Source organism: Pipistrellus hanaki (assembly GCF_964339955.1).
Source record: "Pipistrellus hanaki genome assembly, chromosome: 12".
NCBI lineage: Eukaryota > Metazoa > Chordata > Mammalia > Chiroptera > Vespertilionidae > Pipistrellus > Pipistrellus hanaki.
The window spans coordinates 3336814-3360729 of NC_140514.1; the positions used below are offsets into that span (position 1 = coordinate 3336814).

Sequence of the window (23916 nt, forward strand, 5' to 3'; positions counted from 1 at the left end):
AAATGATAAGGAGTGTTGGTCTCCTTTACATTATTGATGCGTCAGATATCCTATCACATTTATATCTCACAAAAATGTTCCAAATTGGTGAGCTCACAGCAAATCACTTTATTTTACTATTAACTGATATTTGTATGGGGCTTAAAGGTTTATGAGGTGCTTCCACCAGATATATAGTTTAATCACTTCAGATAATTCTGGGAGGCCGGGATGATGTCACAGATAAAGAGAGTGAATGAGCCTGCTGGCATGGCTCAGTGGTTGAGCATCAACCTATGAACCAGGTGGTCACGGTTCAATTCCTAGTCAGGCACATACCAGGGCTGCAGGCTCGATCCCCAGTGCGTGGGGTATGCAGGGGATGGCCAATCAATGATTCTCTCTCATCATTAATGTTTCTCTCTCTCCTTCTCACTTCCTCTCTGAAATCAATAAATATATATGTACTTATTTCATATATATATATATATATATATGTATATATATTTATATATATTTTATATATATATATTTTTATATATATATATATATATATATATATATATATATATATATATATAATTTTTTTTTTTAAGGTAAATGAAGCTCACACTTGCCTAAGGGGGCTCATTGGTCTTATTGGCACACTAGGTATGTGTCTTTAGCCAGAGCTTAGAAGTGGCCAGTGTTCAGTAAGTGTTTGTGGCATTTGCTCTTTTCCTATCGTCAGGCTACCATATGTAAACACGTTTCACTAAAGGGAAAGACAACCGGGACCTCAGATAAGACAGCATTGATCAGAGGCAACTGCTCCATCACAGAATACCTAAACAGAGGAATGTCGGCCCTTCCCCATGTCTCGGCTTAAAAGCATTCTCAGCGTCAGCTGCACTTCTGCGCCCCACGCCTCTGCCACCCACCTGCCATCATCCACGCCTCTCCCGATGGCCAGGAGCGCCTCCAGGTCCGTGCCCTTCAGGCCATACTGCAGCAGCTCTTTCGCGGCGTCCACGTTTTCAGGAACCCTTTCCAGACACTCGTGCAGGACCCAGGACCGTTTCTTTATTTTACTCTGGATGCACAGAAAATGAAACATACGGGCACCAATCAACCCACACCGGCCTTACACAGCTGACAGCTGCCTCTGGATCTATAAAGCTATACTTCAAGGAGCGTAGGCAGCTGCTGGAGAGGGTCAATGGAATCAAGCTAATTCCCGCTCCCCACTGGTTCCAACGGCTGTCTTTCCTCTTTTAATGAAACGCAAAGCTATGGATTCATTTTGGAAACAGAAAAAAAACAACTTTCCAAACGTTTATAGTTGCTTTTTAGTTTTCATCGGGGCTATATAATAGAGCAGAAAAGAAAGCAGATAAGACGTAACCAGCATGCATAACTTTGAAACAAATCTAAGGAAGCCTAGCGCGCCAAGGTTCTGTGTCTATCTGACCATGAGGTGTGACACTAAGTACGGGTGATAACTGAATCACAGAAGTCATAGCATGCTGCTCTTTGGAAAGACCAAGGGCCTATTCCTCCCTCCCAACTGCTCCTCTGACTCCATTCAAAACCCTTGACTCGCCTCTTCAAAGAAAGACTCATTATGGTTACAAGTCTGAAGATTTGACTCGTACCCTATATTCTTTCACACATTCTAGCATGTCAATTCTTTCTTCAAATGTCGGCTGGTTTACCAGTAAATATTCATTCACGCATCTCCAGCACCAAAGCCAGCTCCAGGGCCAACGACACAGGGTAACAAGGTACGTTTTCCGGGTTGAGGAAAACGTACTTCGTCAGCTTCATAAAAGTCAGCAATATAAAGTACTCTCATACGAAGCCATTAGCCAAACAAATCCCATGTATCGGAATGTTACCACCTTACCGAAGTCCTGACACCTACCAGGTAGTTCTGAATGGAAGCGATGTTGACCGCCGACTTCCGCCACTGCCTCTGGTACACGAGGTCAGTGTCCAGGCCGTAGGTCTGCGCCAGCGACAAGGCCTCCTCGTACTCTTCGCTCTCGATCTTCGGACAAGGAGGGGACACAGGATCGTTACTGAGCCGCCGGGGTCACTGGGATGATGTGATGAGCCATGAATCCCCCAACCTGGTCAGCCCCCAAACCTGGCAGCATTCCTAACTAGTCATGGCGGACAGATGCAGCACTTGTCTGAGCATTTCCACACTAGCGGAGAGGAGAGGAGGAGTGCCCACGTTTACAGAGCAAACCCAGGAGCAGTGCCAGCGGCGATCAGGGGCACCGCTGGGAGACCTCTGGGCCACCCACTCAGCCTCCACGCAGAGCCCGCACCACCGAAGCCTTAGGACCCACCCAAGGCCACGGGAGGGGCAGCAGCACCTGGCCTACGCCACAGTGTGGACAAGCTAAGTGAATTCATCTCTCATCTCTGTATTTTCATCAAGAGACATCGATGTGAGAGAGACAAACAATTAGCTGCCTCCCCACTCTGCCCCAATCAGGGCCAGAGATCGAACCTGCAACCAAGGTACAGGCCCTGAACTGGAATTGAACTCACAACCCTTCAAAACGAGGGCCGGTGCTCTAACCACTGAGCAAGCCAGCCAGGGCAAAACGATTCCTCTGTAAATGCCTCGCTCTGTTACAAAGGGAGGTCTCTGTATCTCGGCTCCCGGGCACTGGGCCCGCCGGGCTCACCTTGCGGTGGTACAGCTCCTCGGGTGTGGTGGAGCGCAGGCTCACGAGGCGGTAGTGCTTGGTGAGGGCGCGGGGGCGCTTCCGCGGCGGGGCGAAGCGCTCCATCTCGGTGACCAGGTACAGGCCCTGCTTCACGTACCCGAAGTAGCGGGCCTTGGCGGACACCTCCTCATCGGAGTCCGCGTCCTCCTCCCCGTCGTCGTCCTCTGCACCCCTCGTCTCCAGACGAGAGCGCTTGGGGGCGAGCTTGATCTCACACTGGACGGAACAGAGGGGCGTTAAACTAGCAGTGAGGAACCAAAGACAAGCGTTAGCGTTAACGGGAGAAACGCTTTTCATTCTGCTCTGTCTGGATTCCTTTCATCAGGCGTGAGATTAAAACTAAAAACGGAACTCAGAGGCGCCCAACAACAAACATGATACGCGTCCACAGCTCCAGGAGCGCTCAAATGCGCTGCTGGCTGCCGATCTCCAACACCAAAGCCCACCTTAACAATAAGGCATTAGTATGATCCCGTGCACACACGCCTGGGATTAATCCAGGGACAGGAAGGGATCCAGAATGTTCATTTCTCCACCGCTGCTGTTTTCACACCAGCTGTGGAGAGTAAGATGGTGATTTGTTTTATCTCTTTAGAAAAGGGACATGAATGCATGCGTTTTCTCTACTGAGAAGTGTCCAGTAGCTTCACAAAGCTCCGAGCCTGGCAGCCTGACGGGTAAAGATAACTTTCATTGCAGACTTAGCAGAGCTGGCTTAGAAGTTAGGCCTTCATTCTCTCTAAATAACAGACTGCGGAACAAACTTTGAGGTGAAAAATACTTGTCCATCTACGTTGAAGTGAAAGCTATTGAAGGATGTTACCTTCAAAGACTGACGATAAGAATTTTAAATGACCAAGACACAACTTTAAATTACTAGCCTCTATTTTCCAGACTTTTGTCATGATAAACAAACTTTTCTTAGTTAAAAAAAAATCAACAATTTTTTTAAGTTGTCATATTCATACAAACAGGTTAAAGACTATATTTCTTAAGTAGCAATAACTTACACATTTTAAAATGATTAATCTAGAAAAAAAGAAAAATCTATCATGTCAGTGAAGAAAAAAATAGTTATAGAGAGCAAAATGACTATCCATTTTCCTCATTCTTGTACAAATGCAAAATTTTTAATTGACTAAACAATAGATCTTTTTTATACTGCATTCAAGCTGTGATTTCAATCACAGACTTTTGTTCTTAAAGCCAAAATTAAAAAATGGGATAACAAATAAAAAAATTTAAAAAAAACAGACCTTACCCTAGCCAATTTGGCTCAGTGGGTAGAAAGTCAGCTGTGGACTGAATGGTCCCGGGTTTAACTCTGGTCAAGGGCATGCACCATGGTTGCAGGCTTAATCCCTGGCCCTCATCAGGGTGCCTGCCGGAGGCAACTAATCCATGTATCTCTCTCACATCGGTGTTTCTCTCTCTCTTTCTCCCCCTCCCTTCTTCTCTCTCTAAAAATCAATGGGAAAATGTCCTTGGATGAAGGAAACAAACACAGAGCTTGAGGTTTGGGTGAAATTCATGTTTTCTTTCAAGCACACCGGATGCTCTGGAAGGAAAGCGTTACCTCCAAACTTAAAAACCCCCCGTCGTGGGCAGCGGTGACTTGAGGTGCCGGTTCAAACCACTCACAGGACTTCCCCAGTAGATTCTTCAAAGTCTTCACGGAGGAAACGGTCAAAGCACCTGAGCAGCGAGCCAGGATCACCGCACTGTCCGCCCACCAGTTCACATCGACCAGCGGGTGCAGGGACTCTTTATCTACCGGGAAAAGGAGCCACCGCTCATGCACCTGCCAGTGTGGGCTGACCACCACACATCTGGTCCGACAGTCAGCTTAAAACCACACTGGAGTGCTAGAGATATGTCAAAGAATGAGAGCAAATAAATTACAAGTCATCACTCTAATTCTAACTAAACGGCAGTCTATAATAATAAAGGGTAATATGCTAATTAGGCCAAGTGTCCTCCTGGGCGTCATTCCGGCGTCCTTCTAGATGAAGCCGGGGCCAGAGGGAAGCAGCCCAGGTCCTGGGCACCTGCCGGCGGCTGCCAGGACAAAGGAGCCCAGGTCCGAGGTGCCGGAGGGAAGCCGATGCCAGCAGCCAGGGGAAGGAAGGCCAACTCTTGCACAAATGTTCGTGCACTAGACCTCTAGTTTATTTAATAAGCACCTGAGTGCCAAGAATTTGCCAAAGTTCAAAATTACAGAGATGCAGAGTTCCTCTCAAAAAATGGAACATATAGTACACTATTTCACCATTTTCAACATAACAAACTGAAAGGTAGGTGGGTACCAAATGTACAAATCATCAAGGTTATAAAATACTTTGGAAATTATTCATACATCACTTTTCAGACAAACAGTAATATGAGAATTATACCCTTTTAAAAAATACAAGACAGATGTATAATGGTTTTCAGCACTGACTGTCTCTCACACTTGTGAAGGGGATCAGGCCAAGGACCCACCCAAAACACGCCACTTGGACATAAATACTTCAAGCTGAAGGAATTCAAGAAACTCCAAGTTCTTTCCTTTGTCTTGTCACTTCTCTAAAATGTACTGTCCCTTTCCTAAGATGCTACAGACGCCCGATTTCCAACCAACCCTCGGAGTTCCTCACGTGAGGGTGCTTCCAGGGTAAGCCCCTGTGTATGCCAACAGGCTTCTGCTTGTTTTCCTCCTGTTACCCTGACTTTGGCAGTCTGATTTTCAGGGCCCAACCAAAATCCAGGAGCATGAAAAGAAAAAGATTTGTTCCCTCCCCTACATCCGTTATGTCATCTAAAGAGCACCTTTAGTATACAATCGGAGTCTCTTAAGGTGTTTAAATGTCATATTTCACACAACTCACCTTTGACCTTTTTCCTCTTCTCCGCAGAGAGTGTCCAGTTGGGATTGAGGTCATCGTACCCTGGCTGCATAGGAAAACAAGCACATGACTTCCCGAGTCAGCAGTGTAAGAAGTGGGGAGAGCATCATCAAGGCGATGCTTCCCTTTGACCTTTCAGTTTACTTAGTTAAAATCCAATCTCCTCACTCTTGAAAAGCAACTGCTCTTACACTTATAATGTGCACATTGCGTGTTGCAACTGAATTTGATTAAATCAGTGTGCATGAGACCAATAAAACAGCAAGTATACAACTCACACAAACAGAAGCAAGACACACTAACAACTGACTCTGCATACACACACCCTCTCGCCCTGACAGACGGGAGGACATCCAGGCCACTGGAAACACCAGTCCCACCCTGGCCACTGTCACTGAGCAGCCCCTTCAGGCTAGGCTTCTATGGCTCTGAGCTCGGACTCCACAACCGCCAAGCAATCCAGTTCCTTCTGTGACTAAAAGTCTACTACGTTAAGTATATAAGCATGCAGCCTTTAAACTGAGCCCAGTCATATTCTAATCTCAGGGCAACGTAATGTTCTGTCCACCTTCGTGGATGCAAGGAAACCTCATTATCTCTCAAGTATCCTAAAACAACTGCAATTACATCACTATCAGACTCCCTTATGGCTCCCTGTTAATTACTTAATCTTCAGAACTACAATAGTACAGAAAAAGACCCGTCCCCCAAAAAAATCATTTGGGCATTTATCTGAAATCTTCAGGCTAAAAAAGTGATGCTATACTTGAGTCAAATATGCTTTTCATGCCTGTCTGGTGCTGCTTAGTGGCTAAGCATCAACCCATGAACCAGGAGGTTAGGTTGGATTCCCAGTCAGGGCACATGCCTGGGATTCAGGCTCAATCCCCAGTAAGGGGCGTGCAGGAGACAGCCGATCAATGATTCTCATCATTAATGTTTCTATCTCTCTCCCTCTCCCTTCCTCTCTCTGAAATAAATTTGGAGGTGTAGAGGTAGATGTAGAAATAGATATATAGATATGCTTTCACCTAATATGACAATGTAAACATATATATGCTATTACCAACTTATCAGTGGATATTTACAAGATTAAAATTTATTATTTCTTTCCATGGCTTGAAAGAACTTCCTACCCTCTACTACTATAATAAGTCACTCAGAGTAGTCCCCGAGAACAGAAGATCTAATTCTTTAAACTTTATCCAAAAAGGCTACATTTATTTGGGGAGGGGGAGGAAGAAGGCTAAGTTTATATACTAAGGGAAGAAATAGATTGTCCTGGTTGACTTCGTCAGCCTTCAACTCTGAGGACTCTGCAGAAAAGCATGAGCTGACCATGCTTTAGACAAGAGGTACACGCTCTGTAGGCAGTGAATCCAGACCTCGCCATGCTTTAGACACGGGGTACACGCTCAGTAGGCTAGTGCTCGGAGGCAGATCACCAAGCTCCCATGACCCAGCAGAGCAAACCAGGGGACTCACTCCTGGCACCACATGGATGTGTTCTGAGAAGAATCTCCATGTCACCCCTCTTTGTGTGGCCTGCTACCACATCTGCAAACAGCCTAAGGTGCCCTCGCTTTAGTGTCATAGTCGCCTGGAGAAGGATGTCTCAAGACACAGTTATAAATTTTTGTATGGAAAGACTGTTGGCTAAACCAACATTTTCTTCACATGTAAGAAATTTGATCTGTTGTGTGTGTTTTTTTAATAGCTAGAAGCTAAATATAGTGAATCCCCTGCCTCTAACAAAATAAAAACAATCTTTCAAAAGTTTATCCATTCCGCAAATATTTACTAACATTTAACGTGCCGAGCCCCATGTTAGATGCCATGGAAGAAGTGCACATGCAGAGCCCATGTCAAGGAGCTCACAGCAGTGAGGCCGTGGAATCAGCTGCAGGTTGTATGGAGATTCAGCACCTGAGCGGCCATCTTCTCCCTCACCCTCACTGACTCGTCCATCTAACAACACTAGTCCGCACCTACTATGCACCAAAGAGAAATAAAATGGAAACGAAGGTGAGCTTTCTGTCTACTACGTCTAAGGAAGTACAGAGAGACGAGTAATAAAACTTCTTCAGAGAAAAAGTAAGGCCAAAAATGAGATGTAAATATACAAACATAGCATATGGGAAATGTTTGAGATGGAAGTCACGTCAGCAGTTTACTGTATTCCAGAGATGAACAGAGCTCCCCACGCACAGATTTCCAGCCAGATGGAGTTTCGTATTGACAATGAAAGCCAGAGTCTTGAATCAACTCAAAACCAGAGAGAAGTAAATCAGAACAGGCATTGGCACTGCTATCTTTAATCATTAGATTTTATAGAGAAAATAATCACACGGAGCACAATATAAAAACGACTAAAGCTGCAAATTACGTCAAGAAAGCCCCGGATGGGCTGAATCCGCCGTGTGGTAAAAGGTCTGCGTTTGAACAGGGCAACTGAGACACTAGCTCCTTCCCAGGCGAGGCGCGAGGTAAAGCGATGAGCTCTAACTACATAGTCCACATTGTCACAGCATCTAATTTAACCTGAGCAGCTCAGGCACTCGTTTTCCAGGGCAGCACGAGCGAGGCAGAGCCCTGTCCTGCGGAGCTGGCCCAGGGTCACCTCAGAGGAGGGAGAGAAGAGCAGCTGTTTGCATGTTTCTAAGTGTTTTCAGCCTGCGAGGAGCACACATGGAGCTGCTCACATGTTAACATCACATCTCCAGAGTCTCTACACAGTGGCGGGCACAGCTCCAAGGGGAGGCATTCGTGTCAATGGCACTGGCTCTCTCCCCGTTTCCCAATATCCGCCGCTGGTACCTGCTTTGTTCAGGTGGAAGGCAGTGTCTCTCAATGTAAGCACGATAAGCTACTCTGAAAAAAGGCTTGCCCTATGAGATCACAGGGCCTGGTCACAATGAAATCTTGATTCTAAAGCTAACATTGAATGACCTAAGCTCACTGCACTGAGCACTATTCCTAACTCTTAAAATGAGTATAAACCCATTTTTTACTTAATAGGGTTTCTGTGAAGCAAATGAAAACTGCTCTATGGACAGCCAGCCCTTAAGGCACAAAAGCTATTTATGCCCAACCGTCCTTCCTGCCGACACCATCAACTGAACTGATGTGCCTGTCCTCTGAGCTTATCTCTTCATAATACTAACTCGTTATGTTATTGATTTGTTTATCATTCCCCTTGCAAGGCTACGAACATCTTAAGGGCAGGGACTGGGACTTACTGCATTTTCTACTCTGACATTTGGTAGAGATTCAAAAAATCGCTGAACTTTATTTTATGATCATTGTTATGATTATAGTAGCTACTTACTCTTTATAGGACTGTTACAAGCTATATAGCACTTACTCTAGCATGCTGGATTTTAATTTAATGGCTCCTTCACATAGCACAGGCCAAACCTAAAATGCCCAATCCAACGTGGTTAATCCCCACAATGCAGGTGGAGACGCCAGCAGCGTGTGGGTGCTCAGACTCCCTACGCTGCACAGAGCCGCCATCCTCGCCTCGTGCCCACCCCAGCACTACGGTGGACATTATAAAGCTAAGGGTTTAGCAATGACAGGATATCTCAATTATTTACTCTAGAATAGGGATGTCGAACTCAATCAGAGAAGGGGCCAAAATCTAAAATCCAGCCTAAATCGCGGGCTGAATGGTTTACTGAACAGTCATAAACTGACAATGTCATAAACTGACAGCGGAGTGCAGTGATGACAGCGCGGTGCGGGCCACATTGCAAGGCCTGGCGGGCTGGATTTGGCCCGCGGGCCTTGTGTTTGACACATGTGCTAGAACTTGGAACACACTAACTATCTTGGAGTTCAACATATCTGAGAGGAGAAGAGAGATCCGTGTTACATTCACCGAAAGAAAAGATGGTCTCTGTTGTTTTAAAGATCATCCAATAAATAAAGTCTAATAAACAGGGGTTTTTTTCGACCTTTTTAAAATGCATTTGTTCTCCAACGTGGTCATGGAAAGAGCATGGGCATCGGCTCCACTGCTTACCTGAGACTAACCGGGGACAAGTGCTCAGGAAATAGTCAGACTGCTTGGGGCCCCTGGTCCCAGGCACAGGAGGCGAGAGGGAGCTCACTGGGGTACAACAGGGCAATCAGGCCACAGCCTCGCCTGATGAATTGCCCTTCTACACCAGAGACAGACTTCTCGCCCAATCTCATCTCCTCCCGCCAGGCACCTGTTTTGCCATTTCTGAACGCCCTTCATTCCTGTCCCATTACTTCACTAATGACCCAGTCCAACTACTGAGGTACTTGTACATTCCTGAGTTTTAAGATTTTTAAACCATTTTTAAATTATTTTAGTGGAATTATTATAAAATTCCAACTAATGAATAACATGAGTTAAAGAGTAATGGATTATACTGGCATTAATTGGCAACTAAGACCCAAAAAATGTTAAAAAGATGAGTGTAGGTCAACAGATGAAATCTGTCTTTAGATACACACAAAAAGGCTATCCAGAATTTCAGTAAACAAAAAAGCATACTAATGGGTTTTTGCTCGAATAGCTCTTATGCTTCATATATGACATCCTAGGGTATTCATGAAATGAAATACTAAGTGTGCTTTCTATTAGGTGAATGAAAATAATTTAAGAAAAGAGAAAGTCAGGGAGAGAGGAAATGCCTTTAATATTAAAAATTGTCACGATTTAAGAAAAAATTTGCCCAAATGTAAAATTTCCCATATAAAATAGAATATCAGGATCTTCCCAAATGACAAAAGCTGAATACTTTATCACCATGTAAAATACAGGCACCTTTGGCTCCATTTCTGTGCATGCTTAGCTAAAACACTTTATAGGAACAGTTTTGAGAGTTGACCCACTCCACTTCTAGAGTGAAGAGATAGTCAGATTAGCTATACTTTCAGGAGAGAGACTGTCCCTTATAGCTAGCTTCCGAGGCTGAAGACAAAGGAGCACCTCTCCCATTTAGAACAAGTGTAGCCTCGGTAAGTGAGAGAGAGTGGTAGAGAGGCAGAGGCCAAATTAAATTCAAGGTAGGAGCTAAGGGGAAGAATCATCTTCCTAAACTTGTGCTGAGAATATCAAAGAACTGACTAGCAAAAATGAGTAAATTAAGCCTGTGAAAAGAACAAAGAAAATGCAAAGACACTTTCTCTTTTCCTCTACTAACGTGAAGGAAAAAAAATGCTGTTGGTTTATTAAGAATGATTTTAATAGTGCAATTTAACTGGTGAAATTTAAAAGAATTCTCAAAAAAGACATTACTCCATATCATTCAGGGGAAATGCTCTAATCATCGAATTACAAAATCATCCACCAAAGCTGGTGACAGGTATTTCTACAGGCAAAGGGGAATGGGAAAGTGAAAGAAGGGAAATTAACCCGTAAAGTGCTGAAATGTACAATAACCCTGATAAGAGGAAAAGCTCTGTAACATAAACTATATGCAATTGAGAGATTTTCTTTAAATCTTCAGTCTACCACAATACATGGCATTCTACAAGCTGACCTCGCTTGCCCATCATGATTCTAAATTATAACTGATGTTGATTCTGTTCTGAAACAACTCAGTCATCTAAAAACCTGTCATTGTAAGGCATTAAGAGTTAACAGTTCTATCTTTCTCAATATCTTCACTATCCATCTTTTGAATGGTAACTCCCTTCAAGCCAATAAGTAAGTACAGTATTACTAGTGTTGTAAAATTTGGGAAGAATTGTAATGCTTTTAGAATACTGACCCTCCAAGGCTTTCATCACATTAGTTGACTTTTGCTAAAAACCTAACATCTCCATTCTGTATTTCTGGATTGAGAAAAGAGGGGAAATAGAGAATTAATGGACACTTCGTATTCAGAGTACAGTACACTGGAAAAAACATCAGTACACAGTGCTGCTCTAGTTTCTATATGTCCTACTACACTTAAAATATAACTTAACTAAAGTGTTGAATGATGAGAATAAACTATGTAGTGCACTACAGTGAGATATCAACAAAATGAAATCAGCATGACCAGTGCTCACCCTTACTCGAGAGGCATTCTAAGCTCAGAACTGAGAGACGTACCTGCTCACTTTGATGCCACTCGCCTTGCTGCTTCAGGGACGGGACGGCCCAGATGCTTAGTTTCCCTGAGAAGTGAATGGCCGCAAGGAGGGTCCCTTCTGGAGAGAGGCTCATCTTAAAGATCCCATCCTGCACAGAGATGGTACCACATTAATGACAGGGCGAGCGCTTGCAGCTCAGTAGAAATGACTTCCAGAATTTAATAACATACTTCAGAGGGTGCATGTCATCAATGATCTCTGTAATTAAGGGTTCCAGCAGCTTCATGACATTATGAATGTGCTCCGGAATATAGAAGCAGGACTCTTACCCTTAGGGAGGATTTTTACATCTATTTTATAGTGTAATGATTTCCATATCACCCAAAACCAAATATGATATTATAAAAATATTCCTTAATACCACACATTAATTACCATGAGTTCTCAGTAACTTTTATGGGTGGATGTTAAGTAGATTGTGAATTTCTTGAATTTTGGATCGACATCTTTATAAAATTCTGTCTGTACACAATGTCTGGAATATGCTATCCACCCTAGACAGGCACAAATCATGCCTCGGAAGAGAAGGAAAGGGAGGAGAAGGAAGAGAAAGACAGAAGAGAAGAGGTGATGGAACTACAGCGGCCACGGGAAGAAAGGCATTTCTTAACTTGAGGAGCACTCTGAATGTTTAAGCTGGCCAATTACCCCATTTAAAGACCACCAGTAATCGCTGACAGGAGAGAAACCGTGTGTTCATTGATTTTACGTGGCCAACCTCAGGGTACACCGAGAAAATCTTACCGAGAAAGTCCTACTCATTCAAATAATCTCAGGCCATTCCTACGAGAAAACCAGTCTTGCTCAGCTACCGTGAGAGGAACCACACAAGCAGAGATATCACCTGCTACCACCCACAACAGACCCAGAAGAATCCAGCACACTAACTGGACATCTACTTCCCAGTCAGCGTGGAATGAGGACAGGCTCTGAGGCAGTTTACCCTGGAGACTAAAACAGAGCCTGAAAATGGCAGCCCAGAACCTCACTCCTCCCGAGCCCTTAGGATAAGCTGTGAGTTACCTGTTCTTGTCCGGGGTGATTGTATAACTTGACATTTAGCATCCTTAATAATCCCAGTGTCTTTGGTACCTACAACATAAGGGCACAGCAAACAAAGAAAGATTAATGTTTTCCCATTGTAAAAAGTCCTTTTTATCATAAACTGAAAACTATAGGAAATCTAGTATTTAAAGAAATGGTTAAGAAGATTATTGATACGTGTCAGAGATATTGGTGAGACTGTTTTTATCTGGGGGGGTGGGGGGAAGTCCACCAAGTGGGATAGCTTACAAATACTGTATACCCATAATCAAATGCTTTTTAAATACATACATAATAAGCCTAATACAATCTATGCAAATTAGAATCTCCTCCAAGCTCTACTCAAAGACGTTGTCCCAGGTTCTCAATCTATCCTAACATTACTCTGGAAAAGATCAACTTCCAACAGAAATCTCATTCATTAAGGAATTAATTCCATACTTGAAAAATACCAGAAAAGTAATCATCATTTAGAAACCAGCATTTGAAATAACACAAGATTATTTTGCTCTTTAGATTTAATAAATATAAAAGCAAGAGAGGGAGGCAGGTATAATTTTTAATGGAAAATCACAAGTGTCACTGAAGATGTGGAGAACTTGGGACACTAGCACCTTGTTGGTAGGAATATAAATTGGTACGGTGCTGTAGAAAAGTATGGCTGTGCCTCAAAAAATTAACCTTAGAACTCCCATGGGACCCAGCAACCCCATGTAAGTATATACCCTAAATAATTAAATATGTTTTCAAACAAATACTCGTACACAAATGTTTATAGAAATACTATTCATATCAGCCAGAAAGTGGAAACAACTGAGATGCCCATGAACTAAAGAATGGGGAGACAAATGCAGTATATGTATACAGTGGAATAGTCTTCAGTCATAAAAAGGACTGAAATGCTAATACATGCTGCAACTTGGATGAACCTCAAAAATATTATGCTAAATGAAAGAAGCCAGATACAAATGGCCACGCTGCATGATTCCATTCACATGAAGCATTAATGGGTAAATCCACAGAAACAGAAAGCAGACCGTGATTGCCAGTGATGAAGATGTTCTGAAATCAGGCAGCTGATGGTTGCACAAAATCATGAATGTCCTAAACGCCATGGACTGTATACTTCAAAATGGCTAAGGGTTAACAAATGTGAATTTTACTTAATTTCAAAGAAAAAGGCAAAGGGGGGGAGGTATATACTGTTAGTTGAAGTTAAAATTTTTCTAACAGAACTGAGTAGCTGAAGACATTCGTGATAGCCTAACTCTCAACTTTTTCTCCAATGATGAGAAAGAACAAGGAGGGAAAACTAGTTCTACATAAAAACCATGCCACAGCTTAAACTGAAGATTAAGGACAGCCAATCTTCATAATAACTTTAAGGAGAAACAGAAAAATCAGGGTGTCGTTTCACTTGCTCTTGTCATGTCCCCACGACCCCCGCCCAGGCCCACTGCCACGCCTGGTGGCGAGCGAAAGCAGAAGGAGAAAACGTTACATGGCCCGGGAGGCCAGACAACGGAAGCTAACACAGGGTCTGAGGTCTATGGAATGTCACTTTCAAATCTATAATCCAAAGGACTTCCCAGAAACAGAAAAAATCATAATCTATACAATGAAAGAGGTACCCCGGGAACTAAAGCCCAGAATAACCAACTCTAAGATATACCCTAGGAAAGCTAGTAGATTTCCAAGATGAAGAAAATCCTCAAGGCCTCCAAGCAAAATGGCCAAACATCATCCACAGGACCCAGGGCCTGGGATCTTCCCTTCCTCCCGAGACCTGAGCTCTCGCCTGGCCCCTGTTCAGCTTACGGCCCTCAGTTCTGGGCTGGGCTGCAACCTCAGAGCAGCAAAGCCCCGAGGGCTCCTACCTTCACCTTCCATTGCCTGGAGCAGTGATTCCATGATGAACAAACGGATAAATCAACTATCACACAGATGGCACCAGCATTCATTTGGAAACTTGGGACAATGCATATATTGAATTTTGTCAAGTCTGTTTTACAACCTAGCGGCCTTGCAAGAGACTAGAATATACGTCAGCAGCATTTTTCGGTCAATATCCACCCCAACACAATAGCCACCTTAAGCAAACAATCAGAGGAGGTTCCGTGAGGAAGATGTCTGCCATCTGACAATGGAACGAACCCTATAACGCAGGTGACTTCGAGGCGGGGAAGGTCATGGAGAAGGACCATAAGTTTAGCTGCGAGACGTATGTAAAAGCCACTAACGTAATGAAAATACACCTGCAGCATCTCAAGAAGTTAATCATACGGCCAGCACTCAGCTGGCAGTCAATATTTCCCTTCCACACTTACTCTGTTGGTGCACCGGCAACTGTCTTTAAAAATACGCCAGGACCACAGCTGCAGGGCGGGGAAGACGCACACACAGCAGGCCGCAGAGTGAACGCTCGGAGGCTCACAGAGCCAAGGCCAGGGCAGGCCTCGTGGTCTGCGCTGGACTCCGTGACAGCCCCTTCCCCAGACTGCTCCCGCCGTCAGGTGCACCTGCCCACACCGTCCTACGATGGGCTTCGCAGCTGATCTACCTCCTGGCTCATCCATAGGCGTGGGTAGAGCCAATGCCAGCCTGCAAGTCACTGATAATTAAATGGCTAACACTCACAGCCGCACTCAGCACAGCTGCCAGACAGAAAAGTGCTTAAACATGGTAACGTCCAAATAAGCAAGTTCAAGTAACACGACTACGGTTAGGCTGACTGCTTTCTAACAATGAAGGTAAGTCGCATACCACGCGCTGGAGATAAATGTGACATGTGAAAGGAGCACTCAAAGGTCACTAGCATTAAGTCGTTTTCCTCCTTCAGGACAAATTATATTTCCTCCTCTTTCTCCTGCCCAGGGCGCCTGCCCGAGGCCCAGCAGCTCAGGGAAAGGACTCACCACAGCCACCGTGTCGCCGCCGCCGGTGACCTGCTTGTAGTAAGGCGACCCCGACAGCACCCTCCAGGCGGAGAGGCCAGCGCTGGAGGCCTTCGAGGTGCCCGCTTCGGCGGCTTCACATCCGCCCACCAGCAGAAGCCTGAGAGAGAGAGAGAGGAGAAGCATCGCTCAGTTGCCAATATAAACAAGACAACATCGGAACAAAGCGAGCAGAAGCAGTTACCTTCCCAAAGAAAATTCAAGTCAAATCACTCCATGCTAAACCTAGAAGGCAAATGTGTTAGAAGAAACAAGGAAAGAAAACCAGGATTTTCCGTTAGAATCTCACCTTCCCGTACGCAGGGGCAGGGTTACACAATTCAGCTCCTAAGCCCAGATGGGGGCTTAGAAATGAGAAAAACGTCTTAAGATGGCCACTGAGGGCAAAGAAACTACTGACACCAGCCGAAACCGGTTTGGCTCAGTGGATAGAGCATCGGCCTGCGGACTGAAGGGTCCCAGGTTAGATTCTGGTCAAGGGCATGTACCTTGGTTGCAGGCACATCCCCAGTAGGGGGTGTGCAAGAGGCAGCTGATCGATGATTCTTCTCTCATCAATGTTTCTAACTCTCTATCCCTCTCTCTTTCTCTCTGCAAAAAATCAAAATATATTTTAAAAAATAATAAAGAAAAAGAAAAGAAACTACCGACACCAATAAACTTTAACAAGCAGACGTGCTGCCTCACCTGACACACAGTGCGTGGGTCGCAGCAAGGCACGGGGTGCCATGAGGGTATTTAAAGACAGAGGAGGAGGAAGGGCATCGGTGCCAGAGCGATGTGAGGCCAGGCTGGCTCTGAAGGAAGGGGCCACGAGCCAAGGACGCGGGGCGGCCCCTGGAAGCTGGAAAAGGCAGGAAAACAGGTGCTCCAGGGCTTCCTGAAAAGACCAGGCCCGCTGACCCCTTGGTTTCAGCTCAGCGAGACCCACCAGGGACTTCTCACTCACGACTGTCACCCAGTGAACGTGTTCTGTGCCACCCCGTGTGCGGCCTGTTAGAGCAAACACAGAAATCTAACACGCACCTCGCTCCTTTCCCAGCCCCAGGCGACCCGTCCGACTCTTAACTCCACCACCGTCTCTCCCCGTTTCATCACTTACCTTCTAACTAAGCGAACAGCAACCATCAAAAAAAAAAAAAAAATCACCTCTACCACATACTCGCAAATGTAAATCGTTCAAAACTGCATAAAAATCCTTCTAGGTTTAGCCACAGAGTTCAGCCCCACTCAAAAATCTCAAAATTCAGGAAGTACTGGAAATGGGCCTTATTCACAGAAATACACCTGGAGCTGTCCCTCGCAGCCAGGTTCCTGTTGCTCTTATATCCGGCTCTAACAAGTGTCCATCGCCGCAAGCTGCCAGCAGCAGACTTGGGGACGATGGCCTGCAGCACACCGATCAGGGCCCGTCCTCAGAGCGAACGGCTAGTTAGCCCCGCTCACCAGGGAAGGAGACTGCGTCCAAAGTCACGCTGGCAGTGTGAGCAGCCCTTGCCTGGAGCAGCCATTTGGCTCAAATGGTTCTTTTGCACCAAGATAATTTTCCCAAAAAAAGGTATATTTACTGCAGATATAATCATAATATTCCCCTGGATCTAACCACCAATTTGAAGAAAATGTAGCTGACAAAAATACTTTAAACAGCACTCCAGAGATGCAATCTAAACAGTGGAAGATCTAAAAATCTAGACAGTAAGAAACTACAGTGTAAATGACCTGGTTTCTTCAGAACTAACTGCCTACCTTATTCTTATTCTCTCTCAGCAAAAGAATGAAGAATGAAGGAGAGCCCAGTGTGCTCAGTGTTGAGCATCCACCTATGAACCAGGAGGTCACAGTTCGGTTCCCGATCAGGGCACATGCCAGGTTGCGGGCTTGATCCCCAGTAGGGAGTGTGAAGGAGGCAGCCAATCAATGATTCTCTCTCATCATTGATGTTTCTATCTCTCCCTCTCCCTTCCTCTGTGAAATCAATAAAAATAAAATAATAATAATAAAAAGAACACAATCTGGATGTTTGCTGACACTGACTGATTACTGTTAATTATCTTTGAATATGATAATGGCTTCAAGTTCATGTTTATTAGAGTCCTTATTTTTTAAATATATAACAGAAATACTGAGTGAAATGATATGCTTTCAAGGATTTAGTTCGAAATGATCCAGGAGCAGGCAGGTGGAGGAATGACTGGGGATACAGACAGAGTGAGACTGGCCATGAACTGATCATTACACTGAATGGCAGACACAAGAGAGTCAGCACCCTACTCTCTATGAACACCCTTCCAATTTTTTATAAAAACATATTTTTTTGAAAGTCAACTTGTCAGGAAAAACTCCTCTGACTAGATAGAAACAAAACAGGTACTTTTATATATCTACATTTCCAAACTTAATCAGTGTGTTTTGTTTTTTTTCTAAACAGAAAACATGTCATGCATAAAATATATCATTAAAAATCAGTAACATAATTATAATAAAAAGTTTCTGAGAACTCAACAAATCCCAAAAGGCCACGATACAGCAGATCCTGAGAACTAAAATAATTTTTATCTGATGAATGTGCAACATATGTAATCATTTTCTCAGGAGACTGAGCATTATTGTTTAATCTGTACTACTATGCTGTGGAGGGAACAGATGTCATATCCAATTTTCAGATTAAAAAACAGACATATGGAACTTTAAGTTGTGTGACTACTAAAGGACATACAGAGCTGAGTTTCAGATTTTTGTCACCAGGTCTTGATGCTGGAAAACACTTACTCTCTATGAAATTCTCACGAATACCATGGCCATGCAAAGATCAAGTTGGCTACAATATGAAAAGATCAGAATGAACAAAAGTGATGCCTGCTTCCAAAGCACCCCTCCACCATTCCTGGCAACCAGAAGAGTAAGTGGGGAAAGAGGCAGAATGATGGACCAATCATGTATGTCCTCTCCAGATGGAATGGCAACGTGGGGACGCGGATGCTCCAGCTACGAAGACGCACGTGTGCATAAGTAGATGATACAAAGGGGGGACTGACAGCCTTCATCGACGGGTCCTGTCCCCCTTCCTTTCCTCGGACAGCCTCGGGCGTGCTTTCCTGTCCGGGAAGGAAAATGGGCACAGGCCAGGGGAGAGGCAGGACCACCGCTGCTCAGGACCTCATCAAGACCTCGGAGCTGGGTCAACATAGCCTGAAGGACAGGTGAGCTGCATGGAGGAAGAGGCCAGAGAAAAGTCTGTCCTTAAACCATTTCCGGGCAGGGAAGAGCATCCTCAGCCGAGAGAACCTGATGCACAAGAGCACAGACCCCGCTGTGAAATGGTGTGCTCAGAGAACGGTAAGACATGCAGTAAGTGCTTCTAGCCTGTATGAGGCCGGCAGGACAGACGTCCAAAGGGGTTCTTGACAATACAAAACAGTTCACCCTGCTCCCTTCCTAGGCACATACCTGCCACCCTCCACAACACAGTAACAGTTCTCTAAGCCAGCAGTCGCCAACCTTTCCCAGGGACCACAGGTTGGTAACCGCTGCTTTAAACCATGCCACCTTGACCAAACGGTGAGCCACCTGGGCAGAGACTGTCTGTGTCCTGCACAGCGTTTACCAGCACTGCTCCACTCCAGAAACGCCTACCTGCCCGCTCTGTGCAGAGAACTTCAGGGACACGATAACTGAGACACAGTCCTCGTCCTTGGCTTACCCTCTCCGGCTTCAGTCCTCCCCGCTGAGAAACGAAGGGGCTGGGCCCCACAATGGATGAATCTCGTTTCCAGCTCTGACGTTCTAAGAGTCTCAAACTCAAGGCAGGAGCACAGGTACCAGACAACAAAAATGAACAGTGACTGAGGCAGCAAAAATGCACAGGGAGGAGGGGACTAAGAGAGCAGGAGCGCAGGCAGAGCAGAGAGAATAGGCAGTAATAAGGGGGTGGGCAAGGCCATCTGAGGAGTGGGAGGTGGGCAGACAGCGGCCACTAAGTATCATACATACGTAACAATGATGAACTAAACGGGCGCTACAAGTTATTGCCAAGTATTAGAAATGGCTTATTGAGGGTCTTCAATCTGATAATTGTTGGAAAAGTCTGCCATCTAGTGGCTTGACACTCCTTCAAGCCAAGGAGAGAAATCTGAAATACCAGCGGAGACACTTTGACACACACTGTCCAGTGGCCAATGTGCTTATGGCATACAATCAGCAAGGAAGGAAAAAAAGAAAGAACTATCAATACATGTCTCAAAATTGAGAAGTGTTTAAGACCATGTTTACGACCAAAGTAAGGGCTCAAAAATCACTACCCTCCACTATGAAGCTAGAAGCCATTGCTCTCTTGGAATAATTGGAATGTTTCCCATTTTAGTTCATTTTAGTATAACTTAAATATTCTTTACTATAAAAATGTTACTTGGTGAATACTTTAAATTCTGATTACCTTTATGCATCAAAGAGCATATAAGAAGGAAACACGGATAACCATGACGGTTTCCATCAGTGGCTCCAAACATCAGCCAGCATGCATGGAATCTCCTGGAGGCTTGTGAAAGCGCAGACCACTGGGCCACCCCTCAGAGGTCCGACTCAGTGGGTGGAGCCAGGAATCTGCATCTCCAACAGCCTCTTCCGGTGATGCAGGCCGCTGGGTAGGCACCTTCCTTTGAGAACACACACTCCCCATTACGCTGGAATCTATGAGCTGAGCTCCTCAGGACACGGTTCATCATGAATCAAAATCTGAGGTGTCCCACTATCGAGTGGACACGTGCTCAAGGATCTCCAAGGAAAACTGCTTATCCTGCGTCGTTATTTGTGAAGACAAAACCTGAGGATTTTTCTCAGATGGAGAAAGCACTAATGGAGAAATGCAGACAGCTAGTTCCTAAGCAAAACTTCATTTTCCTGGCAGTTTCATAATTAGGCGTTAAATGTACTTAAAATTGGGTGGTACCTGATTATAAATTCCTTGGAATGTAATTTGAAATTTAGAATCAAGAGGTATAGGAAATCTATAAAATTCAACACTCGTTTTATACCTTTCAAGCAGAATCGGACCCATATTCAGATAGATGGTTGACTGGGATAGATTAGACATTCTACTGCAAAGAGATGAGAAATAGAGCAAAAAGTACTTTATAGGCAAAAGACAAAATAAGTAGGAAGCAGCATGAAGGTTTTAACAAAGACACTGAGAAATGCAAGAATTCACACATGTCTGACGTTATCTAGAGGAGTCAGCACCATAGCCTCTGGACCAAATCCAAACCACCACCTGCTTCTGTAAATAAAGCTGCACTGGAACACACTCACACATGTTCATTCATGTGTTTCTATGGCTGCATTCACACTGCCATGTAAAGGCCCTCTACAGAAGTATGCTGGCCCTTGGTCTGGAGCAAAGAAACATGAAGGGCTGTGACAGGAGCCTAGAAAAGTCAAAAGACCAAAGTACCAACGGCCTTTAGTACTAAACCCAGGAGCTGTAGCTCTCTCCCCACGGCTAATGGAATTAGAGAAAGATTTTTAAGCTTCGGGCTTGTGTTTTAAGACCTCTATTCCTTGCTAGAAGCACAACAGAAAACAAATTAGCGGAGGAGCAGACAGAAAGCAGGGAACACCCCTGATAATAAATTGGGTAAGAAGTAATGAGTTCCTGAACTATAAGGATGGTAGCAGAAGTGGAGAGGAGGAGATAAAGCTGAGATATATGAGAGAAGAATAACCAACAAGTCTTAAGGATTCATAAAAATGAGTTAAGACAGTTATCAAACGTGAATCTCAGGTTTTGGCCTGGTGAAATGCCATATATCAGGATTTGGAAATACAGGAGCAAATGTAGGATTGGGGTAAATATGATCAGTTCAGAGAATGTAATGAGTATGAGGTACTTGTGAGCGGCTATCCCAGAAAAGTTCTGAGGGGCTGGGCCCATCGCTCTGTGGGCCAGGGGTGACTTACGGGAAACAGATTTGGGAGATATCACACACGCACTTAAGCAGTTAAATGTTTGCTCAAAGCTGCCTATAAAGAATTCACAGAGTAGGTAAGAGGAAAATATGGCCCAGGATTCCACTAATTATCCACTAGATTTAATGAACAGAATCAGCAAGGTTGTAGGATGCAAGATCAATGTTCATAAATCAATTGTATTACTACATACCAGCAATAAACACTGAGAGAGGGGAAGTATAAGGGAACCTACACACACATACACACAGACACAGACACAGACACAGACACAGACACAGACACACCCCTCACGAGTTAGGGAAGAGGAGAGAAACACCCAGCCCAGCTCTGCTACCGCACACCTGTGTCATTCACTGGCAGCTCCTGGTGGCCTAGAAGCGGCTCCAGGCACCTCTCAATGCAGCATTCCAGGCAGCCATAACCAATGGGGGGCAGGCAACACCTACAGGAAATTTTACTCCTGTTCCTCACTAGGACAACCAAAAGGAAAAGCTATCTCCTATTCATTTCCTTTAATCTCCCAAAGCCTTAGCCAAGGGTTCTCAAGGGGGGAGTAGAGGGGATGAGAATGCCCTACAGAGGCTTTTATCAAATCAGATGCTGGGATCCCATCCCACAACAACCTGACCAGTCAAGTCTTGGAGAGAGGAGCCTAGGTATGCATCATTCCTCATTCCTATAAAACAGATTCAACTGCCTTCTTTCCACTCTCTACTCCCAAGAGGGACCACCCAGCTAGCATCACTCTGAGTATAAGAAGAAAGTCAATCTGGCCCAAGTCATATCAAGTTAAACTACCACCAAAACATCTGAAAGAAAGAGGGGGTAGAAAGAATGGTTGATTGATTGATTGACCAACTGAACAGGTTCAAAAATTTATAAAGATCTTAAAAGGCCCATTTAATTGCAATGGTAACATAATGAGAATTAGCCCATCCTATCCAAGGATCTCTGAATATAGGAATGATGGATGAGTGAAAGCTGATTTCCAAAAAATAAATAAATAAATAAATAAATATAACGTTTTTCAATACTAAGCTAAAAAGTTCAAATTAATAAAGTGTTGTCTTCGACTTTAACAGCCTCCAGCTGCCTGCTTTTTTAAAAACAAAGATACATCGAGTCACACATGTCTACCCATCCCTAATATTCTGGTCAAAATCACATCATATATACGATGTGGCCAAGACTCACTTCCCTACCTTCCCAGAAACAAATGCCTATAAAGCACCCACACATACCACCACCACCACCACCTCCACCCCCAAAAAATTAGTCTGTGAAGCTCAGAAGCCCCGTAATTCACATCCAAGGGCTTTCACCTCTACCAAGACAATGCAGCTTCCTCTATATACAGACAACAGCTCCCCTTCTCTTCAAAAAACCAACCTGAAATATGAAAAGAATTTTCTCATGCTAGAGGAATGAGAAATTGAGAAGCAAAATGAAAAACTCCTTAATATAAGGTCAACTGGATTACTGACATTCATACCTCTCAAGCACAAGGCTGCACATTAATCTCCCAAATGCCAATAGACCCTGCATCACTGAAGGCCAAGGGCACGCTCTCCCTGCAGAGGGAGATCACCACAATGACCGTGACCACAGTGCCCCTTCCCCTGCAATCCCTCATAAAATTATTAATCTTATCTAGTTAGGGCTTATGAAAAATTTAGTATGCATTTTACACCTATCTTCTCCTCTAGCCGTCAATATAGTATATCTTTCCACATATCAAAGCCTTGATTCTCCCAGAATATATACGGCGTGGGAACCAGAGAGAAAGACAGGCCATTTTACGGTGATGTAATGGCTGTGGAAGTCTGAGGTCTAGATGGAAGGTCCACCCCGTCGGAGGGCAGCGAAATTTGCCCTTGTCCTTGGGTGAACCTTTCAGGTAGGGGACTCAACACTGTCTTCGCCACAAGATTAAATTTAAACATTTGTGGAACAAGCCTACACTTCCCTAGATAAGAGTGCTGTGGCCCCTCTGTGTGCCCTCCGGTACCCCTCCCCGTTCTACGTGAAGACTGTCTGGGTGGCATTTGGGGCCAAGGAAATTAGCATCATGTCACCCGAGAGCTCATTCACACACCAAACATGTTTGATCCCTTACTAAGTGCGAGCTCTTTATGTGAGATACTCCCTTTATCCCATGAGTGAGGAGACTCATGGTTTAAAATACTTACCTTTCTGGTTAGGGGCAATCGGAAAGCCAGGTAAGATGAACAAACCAATCCATGCAGAGCA

At 44.5% G+C, this 23916-nt stretch overlaps 1 protein-coding gene across 1 annotated transcript in view; it reads right to left on the reverse strand.

Annotated features, from left to right (window-relative positions):
- NBAS (NBAS subunit of NRZ tethering complex) overlaps nt 1-23916 on the reverse strand; it is a 156511-nt gene that overhangs the window by 113764 nt on the left and 18831 nt on the right. Inside the window, exons 10-17 of the mRNA XM_084900990.1 lie at nt 15664-15802; nt 12728-12796; nt 11664-11792; nt 5570-5633; nt 4279-4472; nt 2661-2918; nt 1883-2008; nt 900-1051 (exon numbers count right to left, since the gene is read on the reverse strand). Of these exons, the coding sequence (XP_084757116.1) occupies nt 900-1051; nt 1883-2008; nt 2661-2918; nt 4279-4472; nt 5570-5633; nt 11664-11792; nt 12728-12796; nt 15664-15802 (1131 nt within the window). The remainder of the gene's footprint in view (nt 1-899; nt 1052-1882; nt 2009-2660; nt 2919-4278; nt 4473-5569; nt 5634-11663; nt 11793-12727; nt 12797-15663; nt 15803-23916) is intronic.